This window comes from Rissa tridactyla, chromosome 9 (assembly GCF_028500815.1).
Source record: "Rissa tridactyla isolate bRisTri1 chromosome 9, bRisTri1.patW.cur.20221130, whole genome shotgun sequence".
NCBI lineage: Eukaryota > Metazoa > Chordata > Aves > Charadriiformes > Laridae > Rissa > Rissa tridactyla.
In genome coordinates this window covers 19,982,380-20,000,946 of record NC_071474.1, presented here as the reverse complement: position 1 = coordinate 20,000,946, position 18,567 = coordinate 19,982,380, and the positions used below count along the sequence as shown (strand labels likewise).

At 37.7% G+C, this 18,567-nt stretch overlaps 1 protein-coding gene across 12 annotated transcripts in view; it reads left to right on the top strand.

Annotated features, from left to right (window-relative positions):
* HERC1 (HECT and RLD domain containing E3 ubiquitin protein ligase family member 1) overlaps positions 1 to 17,286 on the top strand; it is a 105,542-nt gene extending 88,256 nt beyond the window's left edge. For all 12 annotated transcript variants that reach the window (XM_054215647.1, XM_054215649.1, XM_054215657.1 and 9 more), the window contains 23 exons: positions 232 to 431; positions 925 to 1,039; positions 1,586 to 1,732; positions 2,277 to 2,378; positions 2,845 to 3,018; positions 3,334 to 3,627; positions 4,384 to 4,449; positions 4,565 to 4,690; positions 5,316 to 5,454; positions 5,971 to 6,152; positions 6,927 to 7,082; positions 7,581 to 7,703; positions 8,303 to 8,405; positions 8,905 to 9,074; positions 10,456 to 10,594; positions 10,880 to 11,049; positions 11,434 to 11,603; positions 11,783 to 11,948; positions 13,285 to 13,361; positions 13,790 to 14,042; positions 14,281 to 14,433; positions 15,417 to 15,722; positions 16,614 to 17,286. In XM_054215647.1, the coding sequence (XP_054071622.1) occupies positions 232 to 431; positions 925 to 1,039; positions 1,586 to 1,732; positions 2,277 to 2,378; positions 2,845 to 3,018; positions 3,334 to 3,627; positions 4,384 to 4,449; positions 4,565 to 4,690; positions 5,316 to 5,454; positions 5,971 to 6,152; positions 6,927 to 7,082; positions 7,581 to 7,703; positions 8,303 to 8,405; positions 8,905 to 9,074; positions 10,456 to 10,594; positions 10,880 to 11,049; positions 11,434 to 11,603; positions 11,783 to 11,948; positions 13,285 to 13,361; positions 13,790 to 14,042; positions 14,281 to 14,433; positions 15,417 to 15,722; positions 16,614 to 16,799 (3,717 nt within the window). In that variant the 3' untranslated portion in view covers positions 16,800 to 17,286. The remainder of the gene's footprint in view (positions 1 to 231; positions 432 to 924; positions 1,040 to 1,585; positions 1,733 to 2,276; positions 2,379 to 2,844; positions 3,019 to 3,333; positions 3,628 to 4,383; positions 4,450 to 4,564; positions 4,691 to 5,315; positions 5,455 to 5,970; positions 6,153 to 6,926; positions 7,083 to 7,580; positions 7,704 to 8,302; positions 8,406 to 8,904; positions 9,075 to 10,455; positions 10,595 to 10,879; positions 11,050 to 11,433; positions 11,604 to 11,782; positions 11,949 to 13,284; positions 13,362 to 13,789; positions 14,043 to 14,280; positions 14,434 to 15,416; positions 15,723 to 16,613) is intronic.
* Positions 17,287 to 18,567: the final 1,281 nt, after the last annotated feature.

Here is an 18,567-nt window from a genome sequence, read left to right as displayed (position 1 = left end):
GCTTTCCCTGTAGCTTCTCTCAGGAAGCTTGGATTTTATTTCAGTTTGACAGCTCTGAAAAGTATTTTTGTGGTTTTGTAATTGCAACTCGCTATCTCTGAAACAATTTATTTAACAATAAAGTCTTCTTTGTTATTAATAATTAAACATTACATTATCTCTGAGAGTTAAATTTTCTATGTCCTTACTGTGTTACTTCATACTTATTTTTAATTTTTTTAAATCCAATAGGATATGATTGTTAGTATGAAGTGGGATCCAACTGGAAAGATTCTCCTGACATGTGCCAAGGAAGAAACAGTGAAACTCTGGGGCCATATGGGAGGATGTTGGAGGCGTCTGCATTCACTGTCCCACCCAGCTTTTGTGAATGGCATTGCCTGGTGCGCTCTTCCAGGGAGAGGACCCAAGTTGCAGCTTTTACTGGCTACGTATGTAATTGTTTTTATTGTTTCTATAGCTCTTTTGCAGGACTTTTCTACCAGTCTTTAGTGTCCAGAGCAAAGAAAAGTTTTCTCTTTTTTTTTAAATAACAGTCATTCAGTAAGCCAGTTGCCATGAGGTCCACGAGGCTTCAGAATTCATATGGAAAGGGCAGCTCTGGTCATGTTACCGACTGTTTTCTCCATGCTATGAGACCTCTGTGTGGATGTCCTGCTTGAAATTTTGATGAAGCAAAAAAATTTCATTTCTGAGAGTATGTTGTTAGTAAAACTTGAAAAGCTGCGGGGTTGGAGAGGAACAGGAAAAGATGCATTTATCCATTGGGAATGTTCTTTTCCACTTTAGATTCACTGATTACAATATGGTTTTATAGGAAGGTGGTGAAGACCACTGATATTTTAAGTTAATTACAATACCACTGAATATTTCATTAGTTAATACCTTTACTTTGTTTTTCTGATTTATCCTGACTTCCTTTAGAGGATGCCACAATGGTTTGGTGTGTGTCTGGACTGTTCCCCAGGACATAGTAATGGCGCTGCAGTCCAGCTCAACTTGCTCAGAAGGGTGGTGGGACCAAGAAGCGAGTGCCAAGGTAAAAGGACTAAACTTGGTGTTTAAGAAATTCTCTTTGCTTGTTCCAAAACGGGGGGAGGAGAAGAATGTGAGCGAGTTGCTCAAATCTCAACATTTCCTGAGAGAAGACATTTGCTAAAAAAAAGTTTATATTGCATTTGTGTATGTGTAGGCATTTTCAGAACAGGAAATGAAAAATCACAGGTGTAAATGATTTTTTTTTTTTTTTGCTAAAGGTGGTATTATTATCTGTTTTCATTTTTTTAAAAGCTGATAAATTTATACTAAACTTTTTTTCTATATAAAATTAAGTCAAGATTAATTTCACTTATGTAAATTGTAATGTGGTCTTTAATGTTGATGTCATTTTGTATGGGCAGAAAAGACAATCATGTGGCAAAGATATTTATAAAATGTTATCACAGTATTTATCCTTTTTATTATCTTATGGAAACTACACCATCTTTGTGGATGATCAGTATTTATTGCAGAATACAGAAGCTGTTAACGCTATTCTGTTTTCTGTAAATAGTTCAGTGTTTTGTAACTCTGAAATAATTTTCAGGATGGCTTCCGAAAAGCAGTAGAAGTCAAGTGTGTATTTCAACTGAGAGGACATATTACTCCTGTTCGGACTGTTGCATTCAGTCCTGATGGACTGGCATTAGTATCCGGTGGACTCGGTGGTCTCATGAATATTTGGTCTTTACGGGTAAGATCATCTTTGACGTGTCATGATTCTTTTTCACTATGAGTATCTAAAAAGATCAAGGCATCAGACTGGCTTTCTTCTTTTTTTTTCACCAGCATGTTAGAAACATTGTTAGAAACATCAGAGAAAGCATAGTATAAAATAATAGTACGAAATGATAAATAATAAAATATAAGTTGAAATTGTACTTACCATTGAGGTATTTTATATTTTCTCGTTCTCCTATTGCTTCATTCTGTAGGCTTGGTCATGTTAGTTACGTTTTGCAGAACCAGCCGCTCTAAGTTGGGAACAATAGTCTCTTACTTGGAGAACTTTTCCAACAGTCAGATAATGTTAATAATTCAACACTTCTAAATCCTTAGTTGTGTTATCTCCTTAATGCTATGAAAGTGCTAGATATTTTTTCACTTTTAGTATAAACATTTGAGTTTTAAAATAAATATTGAACAATTTAGGACAATATTATCCCTTAGGAATGTGGTTGTATGCATTTAAACAGAAAAGTAGCTCAGACACTGACTCAAAACACTTCTTTCCTTAGGATGGTTCAGTATTGCAGAGTGTTGTGATAGGTTCTGGAGCTATTCAGACTGCAGTATGGATACCTGAAGTGGGAGTAGCTGCTTGCTCTAACAGATCAAAGGTGACACTATGTGTTACTGTTCTTTCATATTTTTTACTAAAAGAAAATGCTGTTTGTCTGTCTTTATTTTTCCTTTCTTTTTTTTCACCCTTTTTTTTTTTTTTTAAATATGCAAAGAGAAATACCTATCTAGTTCTGGTATATTTTCAAAACACATTGTTTTATCTTTCAACTATCACCAGACACTAAAAACGCTGGGTTTTTTTAATAGAATCCTATGTTAATTTAGGGGTCAGGGTGGAATCCTTCTGAGCCGGTGGTTATGAAGGATGCTGCATGCTGGTTACATCAGCTTATCTGTTTAATGGAAGCAGATTATTCACCAACAGAGATAAAAATGTCCAAGTTTTGCGTGGTTTCTGGACCCTGTGGAAACTAAGATGATTGATGATAAGTCAGTGGAGCTGAATAATCCTGCTTTATGAGTTTTTAATTTCTAATGTGTGTTGTGACTGCTGTTAAACAGGATGTGTTGGTAGTGAACTGTACTTCAGAGTGGATATCTTCCAATCACGTCCTTGCAACATGTAGGACGGCACTGAAGCAGCAAGGAGTTCTAGGATTGAATATGGCTCCTTGCATGCGAGCTTTCTTGGAACGTTTGCCAATAATGCTTCAGGAACAGTATGCTTATGAAAAGGTAAGAAAAGCTAATACAAACATTTAGAATTCCTGTCTGACATAAGGCCACTGTTTGACTCTCAGCTGGTTTCAGTCTTTTGCCACAGAAAACCCAGAAGATTTTCCTACCTCCTATTTGCAAATGTCTTTCAGTATTCCTAAAGCTGGTAGTCTTCTAATTTGAGAATATTTAAAATATTATAAAATCTTTAATTAAACATGTAGAAAAGTATTTTTCTACAGGACTAGACTTGAAGGACACCTATTTCTAAATTGATTAATATATATTTCTAACTTTGCCTGTTCAATATCTCTCCCCCCGCCTCCCCTTTAGCCGCATGTTGTTTGTGGAGACCAGCTTGTTCACAGTCCTTACATGCAGTGCTTGGCATCCCTCGCTGTGGGCCTTCACCTGGACCAGCTCTTGTGCAATCCCCCGGTGCCCCCTCATCACCAGAACTGCCTCCCTGATCCCGCAGCCTGGAATCCTACAGAATGGGCCTGGCTAGAGTGTTTCTCTACTACCATAAAAGCTGCTGAAGCCCTGGCTAAGGGAGCACAATTCCCAGAATCCTTTACTGTTCCGGACCTGGAGCCTGTTCCAGAGGATGAGCTTACTCTCCTAATGGTAAGATATGCTGTATTGTCTCAGCAGCAAAGCATGTTGTTATTGAGCGTGTGGTGTGATGCACTTACCATATCTGAACTGTAAAGATCTATATTCATTAACATAAGCACCAGCAATTAGTGTAAGTTTATTTTTTAATTAACCGATTAGAATATGCTGGAAAGGTTGTGCTCTCTGAGCAATCTCAGAGAGAGATTGCAGCTGCATATTAAAAAAACTCAGCTGCGTATTAAAAAACAAAACAACCCAAAACTGTGACAATAATTTTCATATGTGGTAGAAGCAAGAAACATAGAGCTTTACTGTGCTATTTTTAGAGTAACATTGTGGCACGTTTCTACACCAAATTATTTTCCTAGTGTCAGTTGTCTTTATGACTTGTTATGGTATATAAACCAAAATAGAAATTTTGGATTAGGAATTTTTTATCAGCAAGCTTATAACATTTTAAGCCAGTGTTTGCAACTAAAACATCAAAAAGCCCTAAGCATCAGCAAATAGGAAAAGATTACTTTGTCATGAATTTTATTTGTTTTTTTTTTATTTAGATTGCAAGTCATGGATAACGGTGTCATCACTAGAGAGGTGTAGTAAGGAAATAAACTTGGCCTGTGGATGAAAATAAAGTATTTGAGTCTGCACACATTCATTCTTAGTGCTATACTGTTTAGAATAATTTGAATGTCAACATCGTTCTTAGTTCAAAAGGAAAATATGTATTGCATAACAGACAAATAATGTGCTTTTGTTGTGTAGGATAACAGTAAATGGATCAATGGTATGGATGAACAGATAATGTCTTGGGCAACGTCAAGGCCAGAGGTGAGTAAACTTGATGGATTGGGGATTTTTGTTATTTTTTTTTTTATTCTTTTTAAACATTGTAAGCTATTGAAAGTACTCATGTTCTAAAGCATTTTTTCCTGCTGTTTTGTAGGATTGGCACTTGGGAGGCAAATGTGACGTGTATCTGTGGGGAGCAGGAAGACACGGACAGTTAGCAGAAGCTGGTAGAAATGTCATGATACCAGTAGCAGCACCGTCATTCTCTCAGGCGCAGCAGGTGGGCACTTGAAAACAGTCCTGATTTAATGATTTACTATGTATGGTTTGTACTGGTTGTCAAAATCTCTCTCTGAATGTCTTTCCAATTTGTTGTTTGAATTGAGTATAAAGTACTCCCGAAACGTGTGTTTTCACTAAAGAGGAAATCTTTAATTATTTGACAAATTCAAACCAAGAAGCCACTGAAATCTGACAAAACAAAATTGTTTGATGCGAACATGACTTGAAAATAACATGTACAGCTTTAACATAATGCATGTGTCAATTTTGTTTTCTGAAATAACATTGTCATTCAGGGTGTAAACATCAAACCGAAATCTCAGGTAATGGAATATTGTGATTTTGCTCAGTTGAAGAAGGTTTGCCAAAACTAGTAGCAAGTGTCAGTGAAGTAATTTTTATTATGATGTGATTGGGTAACAAAACTCCATTAAACATGGGGTGAGTGAAGTCTTACGTTAATCGGGTTGTCACAAAGGTATTTGCAGTGTGACAAACGTCTGCTGTCTTGATATAATTACAAAGAAAAAAAATTAAAAAGAATGCACATTCTAATGCAGGTATGGCAATGTTGCTGCATCTAACTCAAAAACCATTGAAACTCCCTTGTCTTTCTAAACTAGGTTGTTTGTGGCCAGAATTGTACTTTCGTCATTCAAGCCAATGGCACAGTTTTGGCTTGTGGAGAAGGGAGCTATGGACGACTGGGACAAGGAAATTCGGATGATCTTCATGTCTTAACAGTCATTTCAGCGCTGCAAGGTAAAATTGTTGCGTTTGAAACGAGTCAATTGTCAGAGCACAAATAAGGATTAGTTAATATTATATATCTAGTTAATATAATTATTTGTGTGTAATTATTTGATGCTATTATTTGATAGCCATCTGCTATTTTTGCAGATTTACGCATTAAAGTATTGTAGTCTTTAATTAAAAAATCGAACAAATAAACTATATGTTCATTTTTCCTTAAGATTTAAGTAGTAATTTCTTAAAATTTCTTAATTTTAAGGCAACTTCAGGGAAAAGTCTTTGCCCAAGGTAGGATCATTTCACTTCAAAACTAATGGCAGTCTAGAAGCATGGGTTGTGCAGAAGACGACGAAGGTTTTGTCCAAAATAAAAAGTAAATAAGTTGCTGTAACAGGGAGATTGTTGTCATGGTTGGTTCCTTTCCCTAGCCTTAATTGGCTACCACTAGGGGCACTTGGATAAATGTATGTTTAAAATTTTATTATAATTTATTCTAAATTTTATTTTCTCAATTTTCTTTAACAGGCTTTGTTGTAACACAGCTGGTCACTTCTTGTGGATCTGATGGACATTCCATGGCTTTAACAGAAAGTGGGGAAGTCTTTAGCTGGGGAGATGGAGATTATGGCAAACTCGGCCATGGGAACAGTGACAGACAGCGCCGGCCGAGGCAAATAGAGGCTCTGCAAGGAGAAGAAGTTGTGCAGGTTCCAAAATACTTTTTGTCTCCTACAAGCTACAGGCGTGGTAACCTCTAGTGCTAGGAATGTGCCAGAACCATCGGGGGTCTTGACAGTTTGAATTCATATACTGAATGAAAACAGGCAACTTCCTACTTCTCTGAGCATTATGAACCAAGTTGATAATTCCCAATGGAAGGATGTTAATATCACAGAGCTCATTGTTGATGTGTGATGTTAATTGACAGTTGTTGCTGGAGAAGCCTAAAAATTAGAAAGAGCGTGGAAGAAAGGAATGATCAAAAGATTGTCAAAATACAGACATGATCTAGAAGTTTCCTTTGGTCCTTGTCGGGTGACTTTGACATACAAAATTGGCCCCCAAGACCTCCTCCAAAGTGCCAAGTGTGCATTGTAAAAATGCACAAAACCGTATTTGGTTTTGGTTGGAGGTTTCTTTATAAAAATATATATATATTTATGTGTTTATATTTATAAAATATTTGTACAGCAAAAGCAATCTGTTGTGCAGAAAACAGTACTTGGTGAAAATAAATAAACACCTGAGGCCTTTCTTCATGCAAAACCCCACCTGTCCTACCCCTAAATGTTACCATTGCGAAGAATAAGAGATACGTTGTTGGAGAAATCAGTAATACTAAAATATCTGTATTTTAGCTCTTTATAAAGTGATTATAGTTTAGGGGAGAAAAAGGTATTACATATTTATATGGAATAGCTACTATTACTTCCCCTCCAAATTTAAAATGTATGTTAAAGTTATGTTTATTTTGCTTCCAGATGTCATGTGGCTTCAAACACTCAGCTGTGGTGACGGCAGATGGCAAACTTTTTACATTTGGAAATGGTGATTATGGTCGGTTAGGACTTGGAAACACTTCCAATAAGAAACTTCCAGAAAGAGTGACGGCGCTGGAAGGTTACCAGATTGGACAGGCATGGTTTATCTAAAACTAGCAATGTATCTTTGTTTAAAGTGGATGTTTTCAACATATTTAAGCATTCTGTTTTTTAACCTTGGCTTTTATTTTGATTATGATGGCAGAATTTGACTATGCATAATTTCTTAAATAATTACTTTCCTGACTCCTTTGATCTTCTTTCTGCAAAACTGCCCATTTTTTTTAAACGTTCCAAGATGTAGGTATTTTGAAGTGTGAATTCATGAGTTATTTTGTATTCTCAAACAATGAGCATGTGTAGCATAATACTGTCCTTTGGTTCCAGGAGCTGAGGGGAAGCAAATACCTGAAAAATACTACTGTGGTCCTAAAAGGTCTTTAAAACACTCTAATAAGGAATGGAGTTTTTAATGGTTTCAGAAGGATAATTATTTTTTAATACAGACGTTTTCTTTTCTTAAAGGTAGTTGGGGTGTTTGAGTTAGTAGTAAGGTAGCAAGAACTGTGGTAGTAACGTATTTCTGTCACCCAGGTGGCCTGTGGGCTCAATCATACTGTGGCTGTGTCAGCAGATGGCTCCATGGTTTGGGCTTTCGGAGATGGAGATTATGGTAAACTTGGTCTGGGAAATTCCACTGCAAAGTCCTCACCGCAGGTTAGAATTCATAGGGAAATTGTTCTTTGCGTAAATTTTCAGTGTTGTTAAACATGTTACACAGTGTTCAGAGAGAGTGGAATTTGCAGAAGTTAAATTATTCATTCCATCCGCTATGCTGTTTTAATACAATCTAGTGTAAATAATTCTGATGGTACATTATGCTGACCCTGATACTTGAAAGGATTTCACATAAATAATAGTGACCTTATCTCTGTGTCAATACAAATAATGAAAATTTTAGGATTAGCTTAAAGATGAGAGCTTTCTTATTTTGGAATTTGGGGGGGAGGTTGTTTACACATTTATCTACTTCCTCCCCTGCCACTCCCTGCTCACTCCTAGTAAATAAAAGGTATTTTGAATCATTGTACGTAGAAAAAAGTGTTAGTTCCATTAAAGAAAAAGAGAAAAGCTGTGTCTCAGTTTCCTGTATTATTTTACAAGTACTAATTAGCGTAATTCTACAATGTATGCATTGCACAGTGGGAATTATAAAAATTTTTTTTGGAAGCAGGATTTGCAGATTAAATTTATGTTTGCTTTCTGTTTATATCCTCATAATACCATAGCTCTCTTTCCTTTTACTTACCCCTTAGAAAGTGGATATTCTTTGTGGAATTGGAATAAAAAAAGTTGCCTGTGGAACCCAGTTCTCTGTTGCACTGACAAAAGATGGTCACGTGTATACTTTTGGACAAGGTAGGCATTTGGACCTTTCCACCTATAGGTTTGTGTGTATTGCAAGTGAAAAGGAAGACTATTAAGACATATTTATAAGACTGACCTAATGCTACTACTTAGATTTGTGCTGACCTAATCTGAATTTTGGAACTTCAACAATGCAATTTTAACATTGGCCTAAAATCCAGATTTGTAGCTCTATCTAGGCTGATCTCAGGGTAGCCTTTCAATTTACTAATTTACTTTTTGAAGAGTATTTTCGTAAAACTTCATTGAATTACACATGTCCAAAAACTTTGGGTTACTTAAAAGTTTATTTTGTCTGATAAAGCCTGTGCCTATGCAAGTTGTTTAAAAATCTGGACAGGAGAATTTCCACGTGCACTGAATTAAACATGTTTAAACTTCTAAGTCACTTAATTCATATGTGGTTTTTGTCACTCTCTGACTTCTGCCTGCAAGTAAAATTAACTTTTTAATGTTCCTTACATACATAGACATGTGCTTGCAATTTCAGATCGCCTGATAGGTTTGCCAGAAGGTCGAGCTCGAAATCACAACAGACCTCAACAAGTTCCAGTCCTGTCGGGAATCTTCATTGAAGACATAGCGGTGGGAGCAGAGCATACGCTGGCTTTGTCATCGACAGGGGATGTCTATGCCTGGGGTAGCAACTCTGAAGGGCAGGTACGTACTAGTTCCTTTTTATTTCTAACCTTTATAAGGCTGTCATTGTACTTCACAGTTGTGGCTGGAATATCTTTATTTTGGTGGGAAATAAACCTTTTAGTTTTGTTCTCCTCCTTCCTCCCTCAGCCATAATAATGTTTAGGCATTTCCATTATTCTCTTTTATTTCCTATTTTCTTACATGGTAGTAGTTTAGGAAAGCTTTGAAAACATTCTACCCAAATTATTGTAATCAATGGGTTTTTTTAAAATTACAATTTTTTACCTAATTCTTGAGCTGTCACCAATTTTTTCAACATCATAACATTTATGGTTGGTATCAGTCAGATTTTTGAACTCTTTAGGGGGTTTTAATAACGAAAATATAAATTAACTTTTTCAGTGAGTAATTTTTTAAAGTCAGAAAAAAAACCCTAAATAATAAATTGTCTCTTTTCTTTGGAACCCTAAATTTATCCCTGTCCTTTAAAGTCCATTTTCCGCCCTTACCCCGTGTATAACTCAAATTTTTGAAAAGACTTCAGCTTTTTGACAGTTCTGCATTCTACAAGTATAAGAAAGACACTCTTGATTTATTGGCTGGTGGTGTTTCAGGAAGCTTGGGCAAAGTTCTCCTCTGGTATTTCAGGATTGAGTTTTTGAGAAGGATTGTTGAGCAAGTTGTCTAGAATAATTTCTGAGAGGAACCTCTTCGGTGTGGTGTTTTGGATTTGGGTTTTTTTTTAATTAGGGTGCTTTGTGTTTCTGGAAGAGAAAAAATTGTTAGGGCAAAAAATTCAGAGAGATGTCATTCTGCCATCCTGTTTTATATGATTTCCCTTGCAGTGCAAAAACTTTATTTTATATGAAGTGGTAAAAAAAAAAAATTATACTCTTATATATGAAATTAGAATATGATATGAGACTATCAGTAAAAAGTCAGAACAGCTTCAGTAAACTTTCTCTTTACACAAATGGTGTTTTCATAAACTATTGTAGGAATTTCTGTGCCAGAACAAACGTGGTATTTAAATGGCAAAAAGAGACATAGGAGCTCTGTTGACTATGCATGAGACTGCAACAGAGGTGACTTGGCAGCATAGATCAGTTCCTCAGTCTGCAAAAGAGCTTGCAAAAAATCTCTGGCTGTTCTAAGGTCTCTTTGACACTTAGATCTGCTGCTGCCACTGAGTATGGACGCAATATTGTATCAAGAATAAAAGGTAAATGCTAGCATAATAAAAGACGTGTGCAGTAAATATTTTTTTTATCCCAGTGTAAACTGTAGATTAATACCATTTTTTACCATTTGCTCTGAATTCTTGCTTAGAGAGTTTGAGAAGTATCATCACAGTTGTTGATTCTTCTTTGTCCCTTTTACATCTGTTCTAAATTGGTAGCTTGGACTGGGCCATACCAACCATGTCAGAGAACCAACCCTAGTAACAGTCCTGCAAGGAAAGAATGTTCGACAGATTTCAGCAGGGCGTTGCCATAGCGCTGCCTGGACGGCTCCTCCTGTTCCACCGAGAGCTCCAGGTAAAGAACCGAGACTGTTTGTGTGCGGTCATTGGATCGAGTCAGGCTTTGTGTTTCCTGGGGGATGAGTGCAACAAGAACTTCTGAGCATTTGGAACAGAATTTGTTTTGTTTCGTATCCGTGTAGGTTTTCAAATGATCTTAGTCTCTTAATTTTACTACTGTCGTGATTTAACTCCAGTGGGCACTGCATAAGCTACTGCAAAGAAAATGAACTCCATCCCATCCAAAAGCAGTACAGCTACCCTGTATGAAATCACTCTTTTTTTTCTTTTTCTGCGGTAGGCGTTTCAGTGCCTTTACAGCTTGGTTTACCTGATGCCATTCCACCACAGTATGGGGCACTGAAAGAAGTGAGCATTCATACAGTGAGAGCAAGGCTCAGACTGCTGTACCATTTTTCTGACCTCATGTACTCTTCATGGCGATTGCTTAACCTCAGTCCCAATAACCAGGTAAAATTCCATTTGAAAAACAAACAAAACCAAACAGTTTAGCTGTGTTGTGTTATGCCATGTCGACAGAGAGTTTCTGACCAGATCAAAATCGATCTTAGTAATAGGTTCTATAGGGTTTTTTGATAATAAATAAAAGAAAAACACATCTGGATTAAACCAAGCTTTGTCAAAGTATTGTTATATATTTTTGCTTATGCTAACATTGATAAGTCAGTATTTTGGTTCCCAAATGCTTACTAGCCTCAAAGCTAAAACCAAAAAGTGCTAACCTGTTTCCTGAAACACTGAAGTGCTCGTGATTATTATGAAAGTTTCTAGTCTGTAAAGACTGGAATTAATATCCTTTATTAATATGTTTATCCTCATATGGCTTCATTGCAGAACAGTACATCTCATTACAATGCTGGAACATGGGGAATAGTCCAAGGGCAGCTGAGGCCCTTGCTCGCGCCACGAGTGTACACACTTCCCATGGTGCGCTCCATAGGAAAAACTATGGTGCAGGGGAAAAACTATGGGCCACAGATTACTGTGAAAAGGATATCAACCAGGTCAGTATTGTTGTTACAGGCATCAGACCTCAAACAAATACTGATACTCATACGTTTTACATAACTTTTGGCATACTGAGCGCTCTCTGTGCAACTTCGTTAATCAAGTGACTTCAGTAGCCTTTACGTGGTCGTGAGTTACATTGTATGGCTGTCTCTTCTTTTGTTGTTTTTGAAAGAGGTCGGAAATGCAAGCCCATTTTTGTGCAGATAGCAAGACAAGTGGTAAAGCTGAACGCATCAGACCTTCGCCTGCCTTCCCGTGCCTGGAAAGTGAAACTGGTTGGAGAAGGAGCTGATGATGCAGGAGGAGTGTTTGATGACACCATTACAGAAATGTGTCAGGTAGGAAAAATCTATTAGTTCAAAATGCCTCAGTAGAGTTTTTGTTCCCTCTGGTGTCTTTTACTATTTTTCAAATTTCCTTTTTGCAGTTTAGCAAATAACTTGTTCTTCAGTCCTGAGCCACAACACTAGAGCTGCCTACTTGGGGATGTCTCTGAGGATAAAGAAAGCTTCCTAGATCGTGGCAAGGAGCTGCCATAAGGCCACACTCTAACTAGCATTACAGTAGGCCCCTTGGAATTCTGAGATGGTCCCTAACACCTTGTAGGAGCATTTTCCAGCCCTCCATTCTGTCCAGCCAGTACCTGTTAGAAGAGAAGTTGTACTGTATTCCGTGATTACAGTACATTCCGTGCATACAATGCAGAAACAGTGCCAGTAGGTGTTTCTCATACGTGTCACCTCTCAGTTCAGTGCTGGAAAGGAGACCCGTAGCAGAACGTGTACATTTTTGCCTGTCTGCAACCAGAGTGCTGTCTCTATCGTCAACACAGCTGCCTTTTCAGATTCACTTGGAAACTGAAGGCTTCACGTTACCAGGACTAAGATAAAGCTGGTCAATGCTGATACTACTGCTTATAGTTTTAAAGGTGTGTCTCAGCCCGGTGACACAGTTGTGGTTGGAGCCAGGAGGATTCAAGACAATGCTGGCTGGAGAAGTTTGGTTGTTTCTTAAGCTTCTAGGAGCCTCAAAACCCAAAGAATGAGGGTTAGTGGGAATAAAATAGTGTTTCTGCTTAATCTGAGACAAGGCAACAGCTATGGATAGTGCGGGAGCTGGCATTGGAGTTAGACTTAGGATACAGGATGGACGAAACCGAAGAACTCCATTTATTATAACTCCAAATGTTTAGTATAACTCTGAATTTCTGAAGCCTGTAAGACTAGGGTTGATTCAGGTAAGGACCCGAGGCGTAACTTTGGGGTTCTTTACTAGAAGGTTTACATTAAATATGAGGTGTGATGAGGGTTTAGAACAGAACTCATTGAAAAAATTGCTTCATTTTTGGTTTTAGAAAAAGCTGCACCAAGTAGGGTGTAGAATTTGTGGCTTCTGATTGTTTCTGAAACACAAACAAGAACGTATCACAGAGCAGTCACAGTAAAATAACCATTACAGTCTGATGTAAGAGCAGGTCTTGAAATAAACATGTTTTTATTACTAAAAATCATCCCTTCTGTGTTTACTTTCTCTTCAGTGTTTCACATTAATTTATAAGAAGTAACATCACTATAATAGAATATTCTGTCTTGTAGTGCTATAATGCCATAGTATTTCTGTAATAGGTTTGTTAGCCCTGTGTCTAAGAAGGCTTTTTTGCTGTTGATTTTTAAGGAGCTGGAAACTGGAATAGTAGACCTGCTTATTCCTTCCCCAAATGCTACAGCTGAAGTAGGCTACAATAGGGATAGGTAAGTTGTCTAGGATTTGCTTTTATTGCAAATGTTAATGTGTGAAAATTAAAATCTTCGATTAACTGTGCTATACCAAATGATGAGACTTTATGATTGTCTCTGGTACGTTTTTTCCTTCAGGTTGTGAGATTACTTTATTGTGGAGGAGAGGGCATGGTTTTAATGTGAACTTCCTGGATTGCTGGTGGCAGAATTCAGAGTAACATCAAGAATGCCAGCCTTTTGTGGTCAGGATTAGTTCTGCCCATCTTGGCCTCCGTTATTGTAACAGCTAAAGATAACAATAATCTTCTTATTTGGACACCCCTACTGATAATTGTGTTGACAGTTACTATGCTATACTTAGTAGTGTTTTGTCTTTTACTTCTAATGAACTAGCATAGAAATGATCCTAGAGTATTATCACTGATTCCTTGTTCTTTCAGGTTTCTCTTTAACCCTTCAGCATGTTTAGATGAACATCTGATGCAGTTTAAGTTCTTGGGCATTCTCATGGGTGTAGCTATTCGTACAAAAAAGCCATTAGATCTTCATTTGGCTCCAATGGTCTGGAAGCAACTCTGTTGTATCCCACTCATCTTGGAGGATTTGGAGGAGGTAGATCTGCTCTATGTGCAGACCCTCAACAGCATTCTTCACATTGAAGACAGTGGGATTACTGAAGAAAATTTCCATGAGGTAAGAGATGAAAGTTGCAGCTTTCAGGTTTATTTGGAAAGCACTTACTTTATCAGATTGAACTCACCTTCAGTATTTATATCATTCAATGTCCCCATTATTGGGATAACAAGCGCTTCACATGCATTTGGAATAGTTTGTGATTTGTTATAGTTCTGGGTGACTGATAGTAAAATACGAAACTTGGATCGCTAGAGTGACTTAACACTGAATTTACTTTTCCTGTTTCACATCACAGATGATTCCTTTAGATTCTTTTGTTGGCCAAAGTGCTGATGGTAAAATGGTTCCCATAATCCCTGGAGGGAACAGTATCCCACTTACCTTTTCAAACAGGAAAGAATATGTGGAGAGGGCAATTGAGTACAGACTCCATGAAATGGACCGCCAGGTAAGAATTTCATTGTGACGCTATCCCCATTGTTAATGCCAACGGTGGGTTTGATTTATGCAAGTTTCTGTTACAGTTTGCTAGGGAATAAGAAAAGCTTGGCTTTCTGCATCTCACCTGGGCCCCCGGGGCTTTCTTCCCCTCACAGTCTGTTTGGGGGATTTGTTTTAAATTAGTCCTGTTTTTCTTAGTAATTGTTTAGTTGACAAAAGAGCATTAGAAATCAGAACTTGTCTTTCATTATAGTAGCCCCACTGCAACTCTCAGCCCCATGTGAGAAAATAACCTCCTCTGCACTGTGGACATTATAGCAACATAAAGACTAGCTAAAGTAAATACTATTGACAAACATATGTTTAGCTTAAAACTATTTCTCTTCTGCTTTAGCACAGAAACTACAAATATGTCATGATGTCTTTTGAGGGGTGTTAATTACCTGTTTGCATACATCTGTGTATTTTGTCATTTGTATAGTGAAGCTTGTGAAAGCTACTAATTACATGCTAGGAAAATTCTTTTCCTTTTTCTCAAGGTGTAGATGCATCGTGATATTATCTGTATTAGGAAAATAACTTCCTTATCAGAGGTGCCAAATCTTAAGTCTTCTGGAACAAGTACAGACTTCTTACAAATACGACTTTGTTTCAGCTCAGATGTATGATATATACACAGGTTTTTGGTTTAGCCATCAGCATTTGTGCTGCTAACTTGCAGTTTTTTAAGTTCTTCTGTTTTGTATCAAAACATGTTATTTTATGTGCAACTACAATTAAAAATACCTGTAATATTCTCCAGGATTTTGAGAGGGGATACAGCCCTTAGAGGGGAGGCAGGTGTGGGAGGTTGGATTTGGCAAATGTTCTATAATTGTTTCTCTTTATCCCATTGCTCAGCTGATACGTTGGTTTTGCATTTGGATGGCAGAGTAAGTGGCAGAGGTAAGACAATTGCACTTCAGATGTCTCTTCTTTTTTGGGCAATAGGTGGCTGCTGTAAGAGAAGGAATGTCTTGGATTGTTCCAGTTCCTTTGCTGTCTCTTCTGACTGCCAAGCAGTTGGAGCAAATGGTCTGTGGAATGCCAGAAATATCAGTTGAAGTTCTGAAGAAAGTTGTGCGATACAGAGAAGTTGATGAGCAGCATCAGCTGGTGCAGTGGTTCTGGCACACCCTTGAAGAATTTTCAAATGAGGAGAGAGTCCTTTTCATGAGGTTTGTGTCGGGAAGATCTCGATTGCCAGCCAACACAGCTGATATCTCTCAGCGATTCCAAATAATGAAGGTTGATAGGGTAAGAGGCTGTTTTCATTTCTGTTTGTTTTTTTTTTTTTTTTTAATTATTCCTGCCTAGTATAATATGTCATTTGGCAATAGGGGACAGGTTTCCGTAATTATAAATTTGCAGAGAAAGTATGGGATGGGATATGCTCTGAGCTATTAAACCCAAACATTTTAATTGCATAGAAGTACATTTACAATAGTTATGTGATTGGAGATCAAGACAAGTTCTTGCACAAGAAACAAACCTCCTTGGATTGTAACTTGTCCAGTCATTTTCTGTTCCAGTTCCTTTTTTCATTTGATAATTTTCACTTTTTTTAAAGTTTTAAATCTGTGTAAATGGCAATATGTGACCACCAGTGGACTCTAATGTCTTAAAACCACTGTAATGAGTTTACAGTGTATTACTTTACATACAGGATGAACTCCTTTGGCATTCCTTTTGGGGTTTGTGCAGTGAAAGCACATTCTCCATGAACTACCTAAATCAAAAACTTGGCAAAATCTAAGATAACAGTGGTTTGACTGTCATCTTTGGTTAGGTGTCTCTCAGATTGCCTCATGTTAAGGCACACTATGGTGTGTAATTTGAGAGGTGCTTGGCATCTTCCAATGGGCTGCTAAAGTGTGATCAACTTTTCAAATAGCTGAATTTCGTTAGTGGGTTGAATTATTTACAGAGCAGCTGATACAGCGGTGGTTTTGCACATACTTAAGGATGGAAGAAGTGATGTTAAAACAAGGGAGGCTAGTCTGCTTCTCGAAAGGAATTTTGAGACAGAATGTGAAAATGCTGAATGACAGAGGCAAGGAAGGGAGGGAGCAATGAAATATGGGTATGTTGCATTTTTTTGCTTCATTCACGACTTAACACTGTCCCACCTTTTATCCATTTCCACAGCCTTACGACAGCTTGCCTACCTCACAGACTTGTTTCTTTCAACTGAGGCTCCCACCTTACTCCAGTCAACTAATCATGGCAGAGCGTTTGCGCTATGCAATCAATAATTGCAGGTCTATAGATATGGACAATTATATGCTCTCACGGAATGTGGACAATGCAGAGGGCTCAGACACAGATTATTAACATTCTGTGAACAAAATCATCTTCCTTTTACTACAAATAGTGCCCTAAGTCCAATTCATTGTTGACATAATTTTACAGTAACCATAGATGTTTTAGGAGCATAAAAACAGACGTTAATAGACAGTGGCCACATTTTAGTTACTATAAATGTAACAAAAAATTAGATGTTTTTATTTTTTTGTGATTGTAAAAAAAAAAAAAACAAGGAAAAAGAAAACAAAAAAGTATGATCAGTAAGTTTTTTCTCCTTTTTTTGGTCACTTTTGGTAAGTTTGCATGGAGACATTTTGGTGCATTTTTGTTGGGAATAGTACATTTGTAAGCCCTCCCAGTGAACATGAAGAGTTGTACATTGTGTATAATTGTTCATTAGCAAGGACAGTTTTACATGAATATTCACATATTTATTTTGTTTTAATTTGAATTGCCTGTGCAGGGTTCTTTATGCAGAGAAAAATAAAGCAAATTGAAGAATTGGTTGCTTGTATGCATTTGTGAACTGTGGTTGGTTTACTCAGTCTTCATACTTTTCTATTTTGTCTCAGGAAATTATAGTTTTACAGTGTTTAGACAGGATGTGACATTTGAAGCATCTTAAAATGTTTCTCTTCAGTGAACCTGATGTGTAGTACTGTGCTCTGCATTCTTAATGTCTTTGAGGTACTGGCTTTTTCGGGTATACCACTATTTATTCCTCGTACTTCAATACAAGTTAACGTGGTACTTTCTTCTTGATTTTCATTTAAAGATTTTTCTCCTCCAGAGTAGTAGTTGTTGACAATAGTAACACATTGCCACCTTGACTCAGAAACCTTTAAATCTTTTGTCAAAAAAAAAAAAAATCCTTTTAATATACAGGTTGATGTAGTTGATTCCTGATCAGAGTACAAAAAAATGAAAGTGACAGGGCAGTAGGCGAGGCTATGGATTTTGTATACAGTCTTAGTTTATGCCTTTGATTTTAGAAAATGTCATGTGTTTGGTCTCATTTGGTTGCAGCTGTAATTGTATTATGTTCAGCAGGGTGTGGCTTACACTGCCATGGGTGTATTTAGTTAGGACAGCAACGGACTGCACAAAGCCGTTTGTGTTCTGTGTCTTAGGCAAGTGCTGAAGAATAGATAATTCCCCAGGGTCTCTGTCAAAAACACGATTTGTGTCAAACTGCAAGGGCTGCTGGGTGCGGAGGAGCAGGATTTAACTGGGCTGAGGCGAAGGGTAGAGTCTGTCCCCAGGTGAGTCACTGCTGCTCTGCCCTGACCCCCCTCACTCGCACCGACGCTGCGGGGCCTGAGGGCTGCCCACAGCATTTGTTAGCTTCATCTCGCCTGGGACAAGGCTGGTCCAGCTAATTCTGGAGAAGAGAGCAGAAATTCCTGTTGTTTTCCCGCATGTGATTGTTGTACGTTAGCAGGCGTTGATAGGAAATGTCCTGGTTGTCGGAGACTGAAGTGGTGCATTGCTGCCAGCTCAGCGTGGCCAAAGGGCTGACTTGATAAGCTGGATAAAATTTGCAGATCTGTGAAGTTATTTTGGTTAGGACTAGTTATTGGCTCATGAAAAGGGCAAAAGGTTCTTGAGCTGTGACCAAGAAGCAGACTGCAATGTGAGACACCTGGAGGAGGGCTTTCGGCAGTTTTGGGAGGAGGTGGGACTTGGCTCTGAAATCACACAGACTTAGTTTCCTGCCTCATTATGTATTATGGTTACAAATTGGACTGAGACTTTGGTGTCCCATCATTATGTTGTGGGGGAGTATATTCACATC